Raw genomic sequence first — 17,607 nt, 5'->3', positions numbered from 1 at the left:
CCTTCACTAAGTCATTGAGAAATGAATCAGCGTGGGGAGATTCTGATATGAACCTTTAATTTCAATACAAATGATGGGTACTATATTACTGAATAAACTCTAGGCCTGGAAAGCAGAAATCTAACTTGAGTTGCCATAATAAGAAGTTATGGGGAGACTGAGACAGAAGGATTGCAAGTTTGACATTAGCCTTGGCAACTCAGAAAGACCCTGTCTCAAAATTGAAAATAAAAAGGGTTGAGAATGTAGCTCAGTGGTAGAGCGCACCCTGGGTCCAATCTCGAGAACTAAATACTACTACTACTACTACTACTACTACTAATAATAATAATAATAATAATAAGTCTCTTGATATATTCCAAAAACTAAGTCAATTTATAGACCATGAGTACTTTGATGAAAGGGGAGTTGATGTCAATTTGAGGGAGGACATCAAGTCACTTACTGGAATGACTGTGTTCTTGGAGGAAAATAAAGAATGAATACTAGTTTTGTGTTGAAACATTATTTCTAGAGTCTGGAAATGCCATTGTGTTCCACTGAACAGAATTAAGACTTAGGGAGAGTAGAGGATAAATTAAAATTTGTGCTGAATTTATTTTGGAGAGGTCCCAGTATTTATAAAAGTGAAATCTAGTTGCTGAATTTATGAATGGAACATTATACCTAGCAACTTGTAAAATATTTGCATCAGTCCCTGACCCAAGGAGTAAGGGCTAAAGTGCTAAGGGTCACATGAAAACCAGTGGAAAGTCTCTCCTACTAAGATAGTAAATAAAAAGTAATAACACTTCGCTGTGGAAATTGAGATTAGTGTTGCCATTAAAGACTTGGAAATTACAGGCTGTTAATTCCTATCACATCCTTGTTTAACTTACTTGCTTGACCATGTAGAAGCCAGATGGATTTGGAAAATGCCTGTGAATCACTGTAAAGTTAATTAAGTGGTGATTCCAGTAATAGCTACTTTTCCAGGAGCATTTTTGCTGGAGCAAATCAACACAGTTCCTGGCAGTTGGTATCCAGCAGACAAATGTGGTTTTCCCCATAGCAATTAGTAAAGATTATCAAAAGCAGTTTGCTTTCACCTGGAAGACATCAGTAAACCTCGGAGCTACGCGAATTCATCTGGACATCTCATAGAATATCATCGCTGGATCATTTGAGTAGAAAATAGTAAGAATCCCAGATGTCATGCTAATATAAATATAGCCCATAAAAACTTAGGAGCCTGACACATCAGTGACATTTCTGAATAGCAAGTATGCATATCTGCTCTAGACAAGATCCTGAACCTTGCACCACTTTTGACTAAATCAGGGGCACAGTGCTCTGGATATTGTAGGCAACATCTAATGCATTTGGGTATGCCACTCTGACCTGTTTATTGAGCAACTGGTAATCCTGCACATTTTGAAGAGAAGGCTCTATATACAAGGCCTGTACTAGTTAGCAAGTGGCAAATACAGATACTGGTTGGAACATTTTGCATGGTCCAGGTAGAGAATGGGTGCTTGATCCCTAGGTCCTTGAGCTATTTCTTCTCCTACCCATCAATAAAAATTCAATGCTCTCTGATCCAACAAACTGAAAGTGTGAATGTATGCATCTGCAATCCATTGAAATAGAAGTTTATATGAGATTGAGCTTGGGCAGATTGGAAAATCAGTGAAAAAAAGTCTGAAGTTCTTTATGCACTTAGGAAATAGGTATGGAGACTGAGGATATGCGTCCTATGAAAATGGTCACCAAAGAGCAGTATCAGTAAATTCTCAATAATCAAGCAAAGGAGATCATCAATTCTGCAAGGTCAGCCAGCCTTTTTTAGTAGATACCATAGTGCTCCCTCAATGGGCCTATGTGGCCTTGGTGGCAGGGATGGAGCCTGAGCCTGGGCTCAGTAAGATAGTCTTCCTTTTATGAATGATGGCCTAGAGATCTCCTCTGCTAAATATCCAACCTACCAACAGCTGGAATCCATCATCTGGGGATCCTAGACATCTGAAATGGTGTGGGACCATGGTATTTGGTGTTCCACTGTTTGGGGAAGAAATGATTGTTCATTTATGGAAAAGATACTTAGGCATGGATAGAAGGGTGAGAACGGGTGCTTTGGTTCAAAATGGTGGCTGTAGTAACCATTTGCTGTTGACTTGCCAGTGTGTCTTGCATTTTTTCCTGTACTCTGTGCTCAGTGTGTGTCAGGGGACTGCATTTCACAGACTCTGGATTTGGGTATATAAATAAATATAAAAGGAAGGTGGAGGGATAGGTTTTCAAAAGGAAAGTAAATAGTACCTTTTAATTTTTTCTCTCTATATTTTATTTTCATTTGTTCTTGTAACAAACAACTTTATAGTTTTAAAGCATATATGTATTTTTTGACTGATTCAAATTTTCCTAAGTACCTGTCAGTCCATCTGATAGCAGTTTTAATGTCTTCAAGGTTTTATCTACAGGTCGTATTAGCATAGTTGCAAGAATCTTCTTTTCCCCATACCAGTAAACAACCCTTTTCATAAGCAATATGAGAAATTTATATCTTCTTGGATCAATTAAAATGTTTCAAGTTTCATTTTCTATTCTGTTCTTGTGTGATCTATCAAATAATAGTTCCTCAACATTCACACAAGTTTTGAAAAACTACATCTCCATCTGATTTCAATAAGTTCATTCTGCAATGATTATGTTCCATGTTATATGACTCAAAATGAATTGGAGGAAAAGCATGTTGTTTGTTAGTGGGCCTGCCATTTTGGTGGTGATTTTTTAGTGCTAAAATTCATCCAGTGCTAATATTCGAAGAATAAGACAAAATGATGCTCTTAAATTCAGAAACGTGAAGGAAGGGCTATAAAATTATTCATTCACTCTAAGAACTTCATAATTCTTAACATCCCAAGAGAGTTTAACATTTTTAATATCAGGATTCCTTTTTTCATATAAATCCCAACAGTATTCTGGTGATAAGATTTTAGTGGGTTTATGGAGAAAGAAATACTTGTTTAAATGGCTTTCATCATGCCACACTGCTTCAATATTATTTTTCTTGTCATTCATGATTCCTTTGGAGCATTCCCTGGCAATATTGAGAACCTGAATGGGAGTACCACCAAAAACAGCAGCATGGTAATAAAAATCTCCCTCGCCCATAGGTATATAAGCTTCTGATAACTGACTTCTCTCATAAGGCAACATTGTAGAATTTGCCTTATACCAGTAAGTATGTAACTGAGCTACTGACTCTCCCAGAGTCTCCAAACCATATTTTCCTCTGAAGATTTGATCCACATCCATGCAGAAGAGGAAGTCAACTTCATTTTGGATATGATCCACAATATGTTCACTGATGATCTTCATGCGCATCATACTGATATCTTGCCATCTCTCCTCTCGTTTAATTTTAAAGACTTTGAATGTGTGGAGGCGGCTCAGAGGCATCCAAGGAATAGTGGAAAAGTTATCTACCATGACATAAAAGATGACTTTCTGGTCGACCATGAAAAACTTATCAGCAGATGACAAAAAACTGTGCAAATAGAACTGAAGATATCTGTAAAGTAAATAAGAAGTGAAGTTTGCTTTCTTATATTTTAGTGGAACACATACAATCAAAATCACATGTACTGAATTTATCCAATCATGCTACTAAGCAACCAAATATTAGATATACTTTTTAGTGGCATAGAAGGAAGGGAAATTATCCACGTTTTCTCTGGATGTTGGGGTTCTACAGACCATAGAAGAGACGAATGAGAAGAATGAAACTTAGTGCGATTAAAAAAAAAAAAAAAATTGAGCAGAAACCCGTCCCCCAAACAAAAGCCTGAGTTTTCAGGATTATCGGAGCAATGAAACTTATTTTGTGGGTTGCAGGCAGTAAAGGTCTTGGGTCTCTGCAAGAGGAGTTATTGCTGTCCACAGCTTGCTTTATGAACAGTCAGTTATGCATACAAGATCTGAGATGATATAGTCAGCAGCAAAGAAAAATACTCCCTATTGTTTTTCTTATTTTGTATTATAACTCTTACTATGGTGCTAAAACAGCAGAACTGGAAAACAAAACTTTCTCATTTTCAGTCTTGCAAGTCAATAAAAGATTATCAGAGTAATAAAAGTTCTCAAGTAAATTCAAAAGAGGAAAGGTAATCATATGCAGCTCAACCTCAAATAAAGTTTATATAATCCTTAGAAATAAGTTCTGGATATTGATCCAAATTTTTAAAAATATAGAGAACTACAGGTTGGGAGAAAACTTTCTAGTTCAACACATCTAAAATTGTTAGGCAAACTATGAAAAATATCACTTAAAATATTCCACCTGGCTGGATACTAGCACCTGAATCCAAAGAAGTCCAGTTTATCCATGTTTCTTTCATGGTTAGATCTTTTGTGTCATATTTCAGATATTGTTGCCTCCTTAGGTAATGAAAATAGTCTACATTTTCTTGTAGTAACTTTATTGTTTTATCTTTCACATTGGTCTATTATCTATTTGAATATTTGAATTGATTTTTGTATGTGAGGTGATATAGAGAAAATTTAAAGTTTTTCTAGAAAACAAAACTTTCAACTTTGGAATGCTATTAAATGTACATAAAAGTTGCAAACTTACGATTGACATCTCCCACATACACTGCATCTAGCTTCTCCTAACATTAATATCGTATATAATCATTGTATTTGATAAAACTAAGACATTTTGAGTGGTAATATATTATTAACTATGGTTTTTATTTTGATTTTACCAGTTTTGTCCCTAATAGCCTTGTTCATTTCCATGATTCAATCCAGAGCACACATTGCATTTACTCATTATATCTCCTTAGTGATGCTTTCTCTCCTTATTATTCATGACCCTTGCAGTTTTGAAGAATCCTGCCTGTTCAGGTATTTCATAGAATTTCTCTTAATTTGGTCATTCCAAAGGTTTGTCAATTTTGCTGATCTTTTTCAAAGAACCAATTATTGGTTTATTTATTCTATTTTTAATTTTCTGCTTCATTTATCTCTACTCTAACATTCATTGCTTCATTTCTTTCTACTGTGATCAAGGACAGTGGAGTTTATAGTGATGTCATGCTTTAGCACTACTCTCTTTTCCTTCCCATAGCCTCTTTTCTAGTGGGGCACTTAGTGCTATAACAAATGTATATAAAACAGTGATTTTGATTTTCTATTGGATCAGGAATTTAGCAGGAATTACTTTTTGTTTTTAAATTACTAGATGATTTTAGGGCCTTATTTATTTATTTATTTATTACATTACGACTGTGATCAGAAAATGTAACATGTAAGATTTCTGTCTTAGTTTTCTCTTTTCTTTTTTATCTAGTTCCTCAAAGTAGAAGTTTAGATCATTAATAGGAGCTCTTTATTCTTTTCTAATGTAGGCACTTATAGACCTCTTGTACTGTTTTTGCTATGTACCATAAATTTGGATGTCTTGTATTTTTGTTCAATCATCCTAAAGTATTTTCTAATTTTCCTTTATGACCCATTGGCTAATCAAGAGTGTGTTATTTCCACGTATTTGTGAATTTTATAGATTTTCTTCCATAATCGGTTTTTAATTTCATTCCAGTGTGGTCATGGAAAAAACTTGGGTTAATTTTAGTTTTTAAAAATGTATTGCAACTTTTGTGGTCTAAATATGATCTAACTGGAGAATGCTCCATGTGCACTTGAGAAGAACATATATTTGTTGAGTAGATTGTACTACATGTTTGTTATAGTATTTTTTAAAATTTATTTTTATTGTAAACAAATAGGATACATCTTGTTTCTCTATTTGTACATGAAGTTGAGGCATACCATTTGTGTTATAGTATTAAATGCATCAGAAGAGAGGCCGTGTGAAGGAAAAGAGAATGGCGCTGTTAAATTATGACCTTATTGAAAAATTTGTTGCCTTGGCCAAAGATGAATCTGTAAATAGGTTGTCTCTGCTAACAGCACCACCCACGTGGATTGGGACACCTAAGTGTGTACCATTATGGTCTATTTATGCCCCAGATCTCACTATTGCAGATAAGGAATCATCACTTGCATTTTTTCAGGACTCTTTACTCTATTTTGAACAACCAGTGCACACAATGAGGTTTGTAGACGTGTACATTCAATCTGATGTTTTCCCTATATTTGGTCCAAATTTTACATTTGGCAAAGTTACATGTTTGATTTGGAATAATTTACCTATTTTCATTGATCTTAAAGTCTTCTTTTTCTTTTTATTCATATTTGTTGTTCTCCTAGGGGTTCAAAAGATAGGAAATCAATGCAATGGCTGCATTCTTCCATCTTTAAATGAAAATATTAAATTTTAATTGTAATTTTTTAGTGGTTTTAATTTTCTGTTTGCTTAGAAATTAAGGAAAATTGAACTGGGCATGGTGGCACATGCCTATAATCCCAGCGGCTTGGGAGTCTGAGGCAGGAGGATGGAAAGTTCAAAGCCAGCCTTAGCAACTTATTGAGGTACTAAACAACTTGGTGAGACCCTGTCTCTAAATAAAATATAAAAAGGGCTGGGGATGTGACTCAGTGGTTAAGCACCCTTGGGTTCAATCTATGGTACCAAAAAAAAAAAAAAAAAAAAAAAAAAAGCAAAAAATAGGCTTTGTTTTAAAATTACTGGATTATTTCAGGTCCTTTAAAATTTTTTTACATTATGATTAGTGGTCAGAGAATGTAGCATGTACAAATTGTGCAGATAATTGCAGTTACCTTGTTTTGTTGTAGTGTTTCTGTGAGGGATCAGTAAGCACAGCAATGAAGGTTTATCTGAAAGCAGTTTAGGACTTGGGTAAAAGCCCAGGAGGGAACAAATTTTTGGGTTAATCCAGTGTAGAGACAATGAAAATGGTTATAACAGAGGCACCGACTTGTATTAAAATGATTGGCACCAGGTGTGGTGACCCACACCTGTAATCCTAGCTGCTTGGGAGGCTGAGACAAGAGGATCATGAGTTCAAGGTTAGCCTCAGCAACTGAATGGGACCCTAAGCAACTCAGTGAGACCCTGTCTCTAAATAAAATACATATAAAAAGGAAGTGGCTCAGTAGTTAAGTGCTACTGAGTTCAATTCCCAGTAACCCATCGAAAAAAGAATGGCAATAGTCCAAGGAAATTAAATTAATATTGGGAGAAGATTGTAAAATCAATAATAGAAAAGAAACCAAAGATTTGGGATGTCTTTTGAGTGAACCTATTGGATGATCATATTTAGAATTACAGCAGGAACTGCCCTAGAGAGAATAATTATTAAAATTATGAAGTGCTCAGTAGATTATTTCCCATTGTATGCAACAAAAACCTTGAACATAAGGGATATCTGACATCATTGCCTACCTTCCCACAGCAAACACAGTCAATCCCACAGTAATCTTACGATTGGCATAATAATTTTTCAAGACTGACTCATTGTAAGTACCATGCCACACCACTGGAGCTGACCATTCAGTAACACTCAGGTTCTTGTTTGTGAAGTTCAGTCTATGTCTGTAAGAAAGACAGAATTTTTGAATAAGATACATATAATAAAATAACAGAAGATAGTACTGACACATAAAGCCTTGTGTTTGATCTCAGAATCTCCTTACATCTAACACAAAGCCTTGACAGTTTTGATAAACTGGAGAAATAGCATATCAGAAATGGCTAGATCACTACAAAAGCACACATAGATTAGTTACACTGTGATTCCAAGATTTTGGAGAATATAGTTGGAGTGACCACCGTAAATCTCAAGTAATGATTTCTTTTATATCTAGCTAAAATATCCTGGTCACAGCTGTGTTTTGTTTTGCTTTTTGACACTATTTTGAAATGCCATGTTTTTAAAAAATGAATGTCTTAGTTTTTGCAATCTGAAATGCTACCAATGCTAATATCATTGTAATATTGTTGTTATCAACCTTATCAGAATTGTGGAGAATAGTCAAAAGTTTAGAGCAACCAAGTGAAAGGTAGGAATAAGAAGACTTCGTGGCCTTCTGATTTAACCTAGCCCCAACTCCCTCAGCAGTGTGGCAGTGGTATTAAAGACGGAAGATGATGTTGGCAGTGTGGGTTTCTGATTCTGAAGAGAGCAGAGTGGACCTTGTTCCCAAGGAGATGTGTCTATTCTGGCTTGGCTGAGGGCTCTCTGAAGAACTGACACAAAACTCAGACCTCTCTCAGAGTGGAAAGGTGGCTAAAGGAAGGGTGTTTCTTGAAAACAAAACAAAATAAAAATAAAAAAAAATGTTCCTGCCACTCTGCAAAAAGTTATAGTTGTGGCAAACTGTAAACCCTGGGAGAACTACCTGGGGAGAGTCACTTTGGAAAGTAAGGGCTCTGATAGCCTCCAGGATATAACAGGGATTTAGAAATCCATGCACATGCCAAGGGCAGGATACATGCTCAGAAGGACCTGAAAATGCTGTTTTCACCTCTAGTTGATATTTAGGCCCAGTGTAAGCAGGAAGTTAGGACTAAGGCAGAATTGAAAACAGCTGGGCTAAGCACTGAAGCAGTACCCAAACCCAGGGCAATCTGTAGTCTAAGAGATGTTTTCCTCTCCTTTCCTTCCTTCCCGTCCCCTCCCCTCCCTTCACTTCCTCTCTTTTTTTCTTCTCTCCTTTTTCTCCTTCCCTGCTCCCTCCCTCTCCCTTTCCTTTCTTCCTCCCTCTTCCTTCTCTTACTCTTCTTTTCTTCCTTCTCTTTTTTCTCTACTACCCCCGCACCCCCAAGTATTTAATGAAATCTGTTAGCCATTGGCTGACCATAGCTAAAGGAACAGATCTCAGAGACCAAAAATGACAAAGACTCTAGGCTTTAAAAGTGACTTAGAAAAGTACTAAACAACCAAACAAAACTATAACCCAAAGAACTCTGAGAGGGTAAAGAATATGACTTCTATAGAGACCATAATATGATAATCAAAATGTTCACTTTATAACAAAAAATTATGAAGCATTAAAAGAAACAAGAAAATATGGCCCATTCACAAGGAAAAAAAAATAACAGAAATTGTCTTGAAGGAACCCAGACATTATATGTACTGGAGAAAGATGCTAAATCAACTATTTTATATATGCTTAAAGAACTAAAGGGAACTATAGACAAAGAACTAAAAGAAATTGGGAAAATGATGACTGAGCAAATAGAGAATAGTAATAATGAGAAATTATTAAAAGTAACAATAGAAATTCTGGAGCTGAGAAGTCTAATATAATTGAAATGAAAAGCTCATTATATAGGGTTTTAGGAGAAGATTTGAGCAGGCAGAAAAAATCAAAACATGCACAGAATACTTTGCCCAGCAAGAGAGTATACATTCTTCTCAAGTACACAAAGGACAGTGTCTAGGCTAGATTATATGCTAGATTAACACAAATCCCAATAAATTTAAAAGACTGGAAACATACAAAGTATGTTCTCCATCAGCAATAGAATGAAATGAGAAATAAGTGACAGAAAATCTGGAAAATTCACAGTATGTGGAAATTAAACATTAAACTCTTAAACAACCAATGGGTCAAAGAAGAAATGACAAAGGAAATTAGAAAACATGTTGAGATAAATATAAATGAAAACACATCTTGTATCTGGCAATGGTTTTTTTATATGTGAAACCCAAAACACAGGCAACAGCAACAAAATAAACAAATTTGAACTTCATCAAAAAGCAAAACTTTGACAGGCAAGGTGGCGCATGCCTGCAATCCCAGTGGCTGAGGCAGGAGGATTGAGAGTTCAAAGCCAGCCTCAGCAAAAACTAGGCGCTAAGCAAATCAGTGAGACCTCGTCTCTAAATAAAATACAAAATAGGGCTGGGATGTAGCTTAGTGGCCATGTGCCCCTGAGTTCAAAAAAAGCATCACTTTTTTCATTAAAGAATGCTATAAAGAAAGGAAAAGACAACTCATAGTATGGGAGAGAGTACTTACAAATTATACATCTGATGACTCTAGTATCCAGAACTTATAAATTCTTACAATTGTATTGTAAGAATTACAGTAAAAAGACAAATAACCCAATTTTAAAATGGGCAGAGAAAAAAAAATGGTCAGACATTTTTTTTCCTGTTTATTTATTTATTTATTTATTTTTATTTTTTTTTATTGTAAACAAATGGGATACATGATAAACCTTTAGCCACACTAACAAAGAGAAGACGAGAGAAAACCCAAATCACTAAAATTCGGAATGAACAAGGAAATATCACAACAGACACGACTGAAATACAAAACATAATTAGAAGCTATTTTGAAAATCTATACTCCAACAAAATAGAAAATTTCGAAGACATCAACAGGTTTCTAGAGACATATGAATTGCCTAAACTGAACGAGGAGGACATACACAATTTAAATAGACCAATTTCAAGTAATGAAATAGAAGAAGTCATCAAAAGCCTACCAACAAAGAAAAGTCCAGGACCAGATGGGTTCTCAGCCGAGTTCTACAAAACCTTTAAAGGAGAGCTCATTCCAATACTTCTCAAAGTATTCCATAAAATAGAAGAGGAGGGAACCCTCCCAAACTCGTTCTATGAAGCCAATATCACCCTGATACCTAAACCAGACAGAGACACATCGAGGAAAGAAAATTTCAGACCAATATCCTTAATGAACATCGACGCAAAAATTCTCAACAAAATTTTAGCAAATCGCATACAAAAACATATCAAAAAGATAGTGCACCATGATCAAGTGGGTTTCATCCCAGGGATGCAAGGTTGGTTCAACATCAGGAAATCAATAAATGTCATTCACCATATCAATAGACTTAAAGTCAAGAATCACATGATTATTTCAATAGATGCAGAGAAAGCATTTGATAAAATACAGCACCCCTTCATGCTCAAAACACTAGAAAAAATAGAGATAGTGGGAACATTCCTTAACATTGTAAAGGCCATCTATGCTAAGCCCATGGCTAATATCATTCTAAATGGTGAAAAACTGAAAGCATTCCCCCTAAAAACTGGAACAAGGCAGGGATGCCCTCTTTCACCACTTCTTTTCAATATCGTCCTTGAAACTCTAGCCAGAGCAATTAGACAGACCAAAGAAATTAAAGGGATACGAATAGGAAAAGAAGAACTCAAACTATCCCTATTTGCTGATGATATGATTGTATACTTAGAGGAACCAGGAAATTCCACCAGAAAACTTTTAGATCTCATTAGTGAATTCAGTAAAGTAGCGGGATATAAGATCAATGCACATAAATCTAAGGCATTTTTATACATAAGCGATGAGTCTTCAGAAAGAGAAATTAGGAAAACTACCCCATTCACAATAGCTTCAAAAAAAATAAAATACTTGGGAATCAATCTCACAAAAGAGGTGAAAGACCTCTACAATGAGAACTACAGAACACTAAAGAAAGAAATTAAAGGTCAGACATTTTTTATACAAGAGACCGGTAAGCATGAAAAGATGCTCAGAATTATTAGTCATTAGAGAAATGTAAACCGAAACACAATGGAGTACAGTTTCACAAACACCTGAATGACCATGATATAAAATAAACAAGCCATGTGCAGCGTCACACCTGTTGTCACAACTACTTAGGAGACTAAGTGAGGAGGATCACTTGAGTCCAAGAGTTCAAGACCAACCTGGGAACATAGTGACACCCTATCTCAAAAACAAACAAATAAGCAAACAAAAAACAACTAACCAAAACAAAATACACCAGAAATAACAGATATGACAAGGATATGGAGAAAAGGTGCAGCTGCTGTGGGAAACACTTTGGTTTTCCTCAAAATGTTCCACCTAGAGTTACCATGTGATCCAGTAATTCCATTGATAGTAAACCCATCTGTATACCCAAAAGAATTAAAAGCATACATTCAAATAAAAACTTGTACACGAATATTTACAGAAGCATTATTCATAACAGCTAAAAACTGGAAACAACCCAGTGTCAATTGACTGATTAGTGGGTGTATGGTGGGTCCTTATGATGGACTATTATTCAGCTGTCAAAAGGAATGAAACGCTGAATACCTGCAATAGCATAGAGGAAACCTTGAAAATATGCTTCCTAAAGGAAACTAGACACAAAATGCCACATATTATATTTCATTCATATGAAATGTCCAGAATAAGTAAATTCATAGAGACAGAAAGCAAATTAGTGTTTTCCAGGGGTTGGAGTAGTTGGGGAATGAGAAGCTACTACTAAAAGATTTCTTTCTGGTGTGTTGAAAATGTCTTGGAGTTGAATGGTGGCATTAGTCATACAGCATTGTGAATGTATTAAAATCCACTGGATCATACATTTTTAAATGGTTAATGTGGTGAATTTTGCATTATGTGAATTTTACCTTAATAAAAATAGGTACAGAAAAAAATCCATAACATGGTTGACAATAGGATTATATCTAAAATAGAGGACTCCTTCAAATCTTAAGAACTGGAGAGAGAGAGATTGAACTGGAGCTTTAGAAAAGTGAATATCCAAGTGATCAAATTCATATGAGGAGGTGTTCAGAATTAATGCAATCAAGAAAAAATGCAATAGGAATTTAATTTTATCACCAGTCTATTTGACCTCTATATAAATGATTATATACTTTCTCCCATTGCTCTGATGGATCCTCACCTTGAATTAATATAGAATTTGTCTTGTTGGTGGGATGCTGTACCATTTATTAAGATGTTGTCTTTCATAAATAAATCCACCATACTCTACTTTGCTTTCTTTTCCTGGGGCTGGAACTCTGCAAATTCTGTTTCTTCTTTGTCAGCTGGTGCCATTAAGCTCTACTAATAGGGGCCCACGGAAAATGAGAAAGCTGAAGGAAGAAGAAACTTGCTCTTTCCTGTTTTCTACTGATTTCTTGTCTGCTTCCTGTTCCTACAAGATCCATCCCAGCAATCCTTTTATTGCCACAATAGCAATTTCTTCCCAGAGCAGCCACTGAATCCAGTTCAGTGAGCCCCCCACACTGGGACTCAGCTTCTCTCATTGATGAAATCAGGAGAATCAATCACAAGGTTTCAAGCACACTCTTACACTTTGGGTCTACCTCTGTTCTGGGACCTTGAAGTTTGTGTAATTTAAACTGTCACTTAAGGAGAATATGTGGATCCAGATGTCTTCGCTCCAGTGAGTCTTGGCCACTGCTTATTTTTTAGAATATTGTAATCAAAGATCCATCCACTCTCCAACATCTGGAATGCCAGTAGTGGTATTGTTGTCATCTATTAACTTTTATGAATTAACCTCACTTGTGTAAGATTTGGATTCTTACCTGGGACTAAACCAATCAGATAGCTGTAATTCTGTTTGTTTTTTCTGAGACCTAAAAGGAAAAACAATGCAGAGAGTCATACTCTATTCTCTAGCTTGAGATAATTGCGTGTCTATGAAATCATGGGCTGTATTATAGTAAAATGCAAAATAAGAGTGAAGTAGGAAAAAAACACCGATGAACTTTGATGGTGTAGCATGGGAAAATCATGGTTTCCATCCTCAGCTTAACTTTATTCTGCGCTGCCCAGAAGTTTTTGTACTTCCATACTTCTCATCCTTACTCATCTAATTCACAGAGAAAATACCATCCATCAGATTAAAGCTCCCTCAACTTTCTACCGTCTCATCAGATTGATCCACAGCCCTGAACTATTTTCCTTCTTTAACAGGGGAAATATATCCCCACTTTCCATCCAAGGTTATTCTCAGGACCCTTGATTTTGGATTTGACAATTATTCTCAGAGGGTTTCTCCTAATCCCTCTATTTTATCACATGATGCTCTCTTCTGGCACTTTCCTGTAGTTTGGGATTTTTACCTACAACTAAAATCTCTCCCATGAACTAAAGACCTGTGTATCCAGCCATGTTCTGAAGTTCTCTATTCAGATTTTTCAAACCATACACAATGAAGATATTTAATGTTAAAGTCATAATCTCTCCCCCAAAGCACCTCCTCCTCATTTATGGCTTTCCGTAGTCTTAAGGTTCATGGCCACAATGTTTGGCATGACCCAGTCTTTACACTGTTTCAGCCACATCTCCTTCCAGACCCTTATAATTTTCCTGGCTCTCTGGCCTTTTAAAAATTTGCTTAAACATAATATGACTTTAACCAGTTAATTCCCACATAACCTTCAGATCTCTTTTTAAATAACCCTTCCTAAGAAAAGTGTTTCTTAATCTGCTATATGAGATTAGAGCCCCTTCATTAATAGCTAATACTCAGTGAATACTTTCCTAAGTATTATCTAATTTATCCCACACAGCAGCCCGTATGAGATGGGTACTATTATTATCTCCATTTTACCAGATTAGGAATTGAGACACAGAGAGCTTTTATTATCTTGCCCAGAGTCACACAGCAAGGGAAAGACAAGCAGTTTTACCTGACTCCTTCTTTTTCCTCTTTCCCATACATTCTAATGGCACCCTGGCTACATAGCTGGGGCACCTCTGGAGAGTTGATCCTGGGATGAGTTAAGGAAGTGATCAGGCAGTTATGGAGCTGAGTCATGTGTCATGAGACACTCTATGCCTAGCTGCACAGAGAGGAGTAACTGCAATGTCAAGAGTGTGACGCAGACCTGGAGTTCTACACAAACACCCACTACCATTGCCTTTGGGTGATGCATATTAGTATGTTAAGGTCATAGAATTTTGAAGCTAAGGAGAACTAACATTAATAACAGAGAGATTTGTTGTTAGATGGTATTGTATTAAATACATTTGCCAGAAAATATTTTAAATCTATTCCTTTTCCCAGATTCTACTGATGCAGACTTCCCTTGAAGGTTTCCATGCATAGGGGTTTGCTTAGGGGTCATTAGTCACTGTTCCCTGTTGGTTGTGGATGGAGATATATATATCATATTAAGAAGGTAATTATATATATATATATATATATATGTATATATATATATATCATATTAAGATATGTTATGTATATATAGGAAACATGCCTTAATATCTTATTTTCATGTATGGCACACATCATCTAGTCATGGTCTTAATAGGGATCTTGTAAGTCATAGAATCATCAGAGAGACAAGGAAAGTTAATCTTCACTTTACTGTGGGGTTCCCATGACTATATGAATAATTTGAAGAACCTATACTAGTATTAGATCTTGCACAATCTTTGGGAAAAGTTTCCTCTCTGCACTTACTTTGATGGCATGATTGTAGAGGTGGTGTGTTGTTAGTGACATCTCTTAAGAGTATTTAGCCAAACTTTTACTCCTGTGTGTTTTCCTAGAGATTTCAAAGACTCAAGGTTACTGGGGGCTGAGTCCTGGCTCCTGGAAATGTGTTTCCTGTATCCAGTTCCCATCCCCCTATCACATGGCACTCTGCCAGTCTGTCCTTTGGTTACTGATATTCTGAGTTTATCTCCAAGATATGCTTGTAAAATTGCACTGGTTAACCATGCCTGCAGGAACCAAGGACTCACAGATCCTCATTGCCCTTCAACAGGGGTTGTCCTCAAAGAAGAAATAGTAGCATTTTTATAAATAACAGCTTACCAGCACTGATACGTCATCTGTAGTTTCTTTGTGCTTAAGACAAAAAATACATGATGTTATTTTAAAATGTATAAACAGGGTTTCTGCAAATAAGGTGACTAGAAGACTCCTTCAATTCACTTATTTTATTGCCTAAAATTACTAAATCTATTTTGTGCCAAGTAGATGGTAGTTGTAAAGATGCAGCATGAATTTGATAAAAATCATTACAATTAGACTTTCACATGCTGGACCTTTAGAAATAATACATCCTCAGTCTGATTCTTTGAGACACAAATGAATGAGAAGCTTACTTAATATCATTAGAGCATTTAATTGCTGATAAGTCTATTTGTCTCTAATTATGGAAGGTAAATGCAATCTATACCTGAAGTCACCAACATCAGGGTTTTTTTCTTAATGATGCTACTTATCTCCAGATGTTTCTCTGACATTACAAACCTTAAACTGCCACGGTAGTGGTAGCTTCTTACTGCCTTTCCTCCCACATGTAGGCCTACACATGTAATGGGGCTTTGGGCCCCCTAGAAACAAAGGATTTAGATGCTGAAGGCTATGTTTATTTTGATGTATTTGGGTATCTTTGTATAAGTTCAGATACTTTTGGACTGATCTATCTGGGTGCCAATTTATTCAAGGGGTGAGCTCGTTACCTTTTGACATACCAGATCCTTACCAAGTATCAGAATAAAACATTCATTACATTTTTAGAGTTACCTGAAATCATACTCTCTATGCAAGGCCCATAGAGACAATAAAATCAATGATGTAATTATTTTTCTTTTGTATTTCATTCTTTTCCTGGGAGGAAAAATAAACAGATGAAAGTAGATTAATGATGAACAGAGTAAGCTGTGGGAAGGCCTGCCTCTCAGTGATTTAAACTAGATGACTAGATGTGGACCACAATTAAGGCACTGCTGCTCCTCAGGCATTGTCTACATGACAATGGAGTTGAGCCAGTGGATGCACTTGGGTTTTATTTTGAGCCAGCTGCAGGAAGTCTTAGAACATTAGCTGGTCTTAGTTGTTCTTGGTGCAAGACATCTTGTAACCTTACTTTTTCTAAACTTAAGGGCTTTATCTACAGAAAATAAATGTAAAAATGCCTCTTTCTAGACTAACTTTTAGGGTGGAGTGTCAGTGAAAAAGTCTATTTATGAAAATACTCACCTGGACACTGAAGATTTGTATGAAGGAAGTTGTTAATTACTTATAGTTACATGGCGTTGCGGTGTCGATCCCTACAAAAAGGTGATGAGACTGATGGCAGCATAAAGAATATACCCCTTTGCAAAAGTTCTTGAATATAAAATTGGGAGCACTGGCTAGAGACTCAACAGTAATTTTTAGGTTATCAGTGCATTGATCTTGGACTTTTAGTCATGAAGATTATAAAACTCCTTTGGGGTGTCTAAAGCACCCAATGTGAAATTGTCTAGGCACAGAAAAGGAATTAGGTGTGGCTAGTTTGGTTTAAATTAACAACAATATCTTACCTGTTATTTTCCTCAGATCATGAAAGAATTTATACAGATTCTTCACCAGAGACAACATTTATGGTATAAGATATGTTCGATAAGATGTGGAGAATTATAAGAGAGCAGACAGTTCAAGCAGGACATTTCGAACCCCCTGAAAAATCATGAATCAGATGCCCTGTACTGGTTATATGTACCTCTCAAGCAGGTGTGTTTAGTATTTAGTCTTCTGTGAATGATGACATCATCAGGTTCTCTTTTGATGACGTAAGAATGTATGATCAAGACAATCCATATGCCAGTAACCTCTTTTTCATAACCAGGGGATTAGATTTTTGTCCTGTTTTTAAAAATAAAAGATCCTTTAAGCTCCTTTTGTTTTAAGGGGATTTTTAAAAGCATTACAACAAAATTTTAATTGGGGTAAAATTTACATAAAGTAGTAAAACATGTAACTTAAGTTTACATTTCATTATGTTTGTTATATATGTAAACGTGACTAACAACCAATTACATGGAGATGTAGACCATCTCCATGACCCTAGTTACTTTCCTTCCGCCTCTTTCAGTCAATAACTCTCACCTACTTGGGAAGCTGGTATAATGAAGATGTTGGAAGTGATT

The 17,607-nt window shown here is 35.9% G+C and overlaps 1 protein-coding gene across 1 annotated transcript; it reads right to left on the bottom strand.

The window, feature by feature from the left end:
• Positions 1-2,859: 2,859 nt before the first annotated feature.
• On the bottom strand, positions 2,860-16,296 carry LOC124964838 (N-acetyllactosaminide alpha-1,3-galactosyltransferase-like). Its single transcript, XM_047525509.1, has 5 exons — positions 16,220-16,296; positions 15,503-15,535; positions 13,257-13,307; positions 7,352-7,495; positions 2,860-3,553 (listed from the first exon to the last, which is right to left on the bottom strand). Exons 1-5 carry the CDS (start codon positions 16,294-16,296, stop codon positions 2,860-2,862), a joined length of 999 nt encoding a protein of 332 aa, XP_047381465.1.
• Positions 16,297-17,607: the final 1,311 nt, after the last annotated feature.

This window comes from Sciurus carolinensis, chromosome 14 (assembly GCF_902686445.1).
Source record: "Sciurus carolinensis chromosome 14, mSciCar1.2, whole genome shotgun sequence".
NCBI lineage: Eukaryota > Metazoa > Chordata > Mammalia > Rodentia > Sciuridae > Sciurus > Sciurus carolinensis.
This window is presented reverse-complemented; position numbering and strand designations above follow the sequence as displayed.

Coding starts and splice junctions, on each gene's coding strand:
- LOC124964838 (XM_047525509.1), bottom strand. CDS start 16,296: ATGAAATACAAAAGAAAAATAATTACATCATTGATTTTATTGTCTCTA. Junction 15,536..16,219: donor CATAGAGAGTATGATTTCAG/GTAACTCTAAAA, acceptor TTTTGTCTTAAG/CACAAAGAAACTACAGATGA. Junction 3,554..7,351: donor ACTGTGTTTGCTGTGGGAAG/GTAGGCAATGAT, acceptor TTTACTTTACAG/ATATCTTCAGTTCTATTTGC.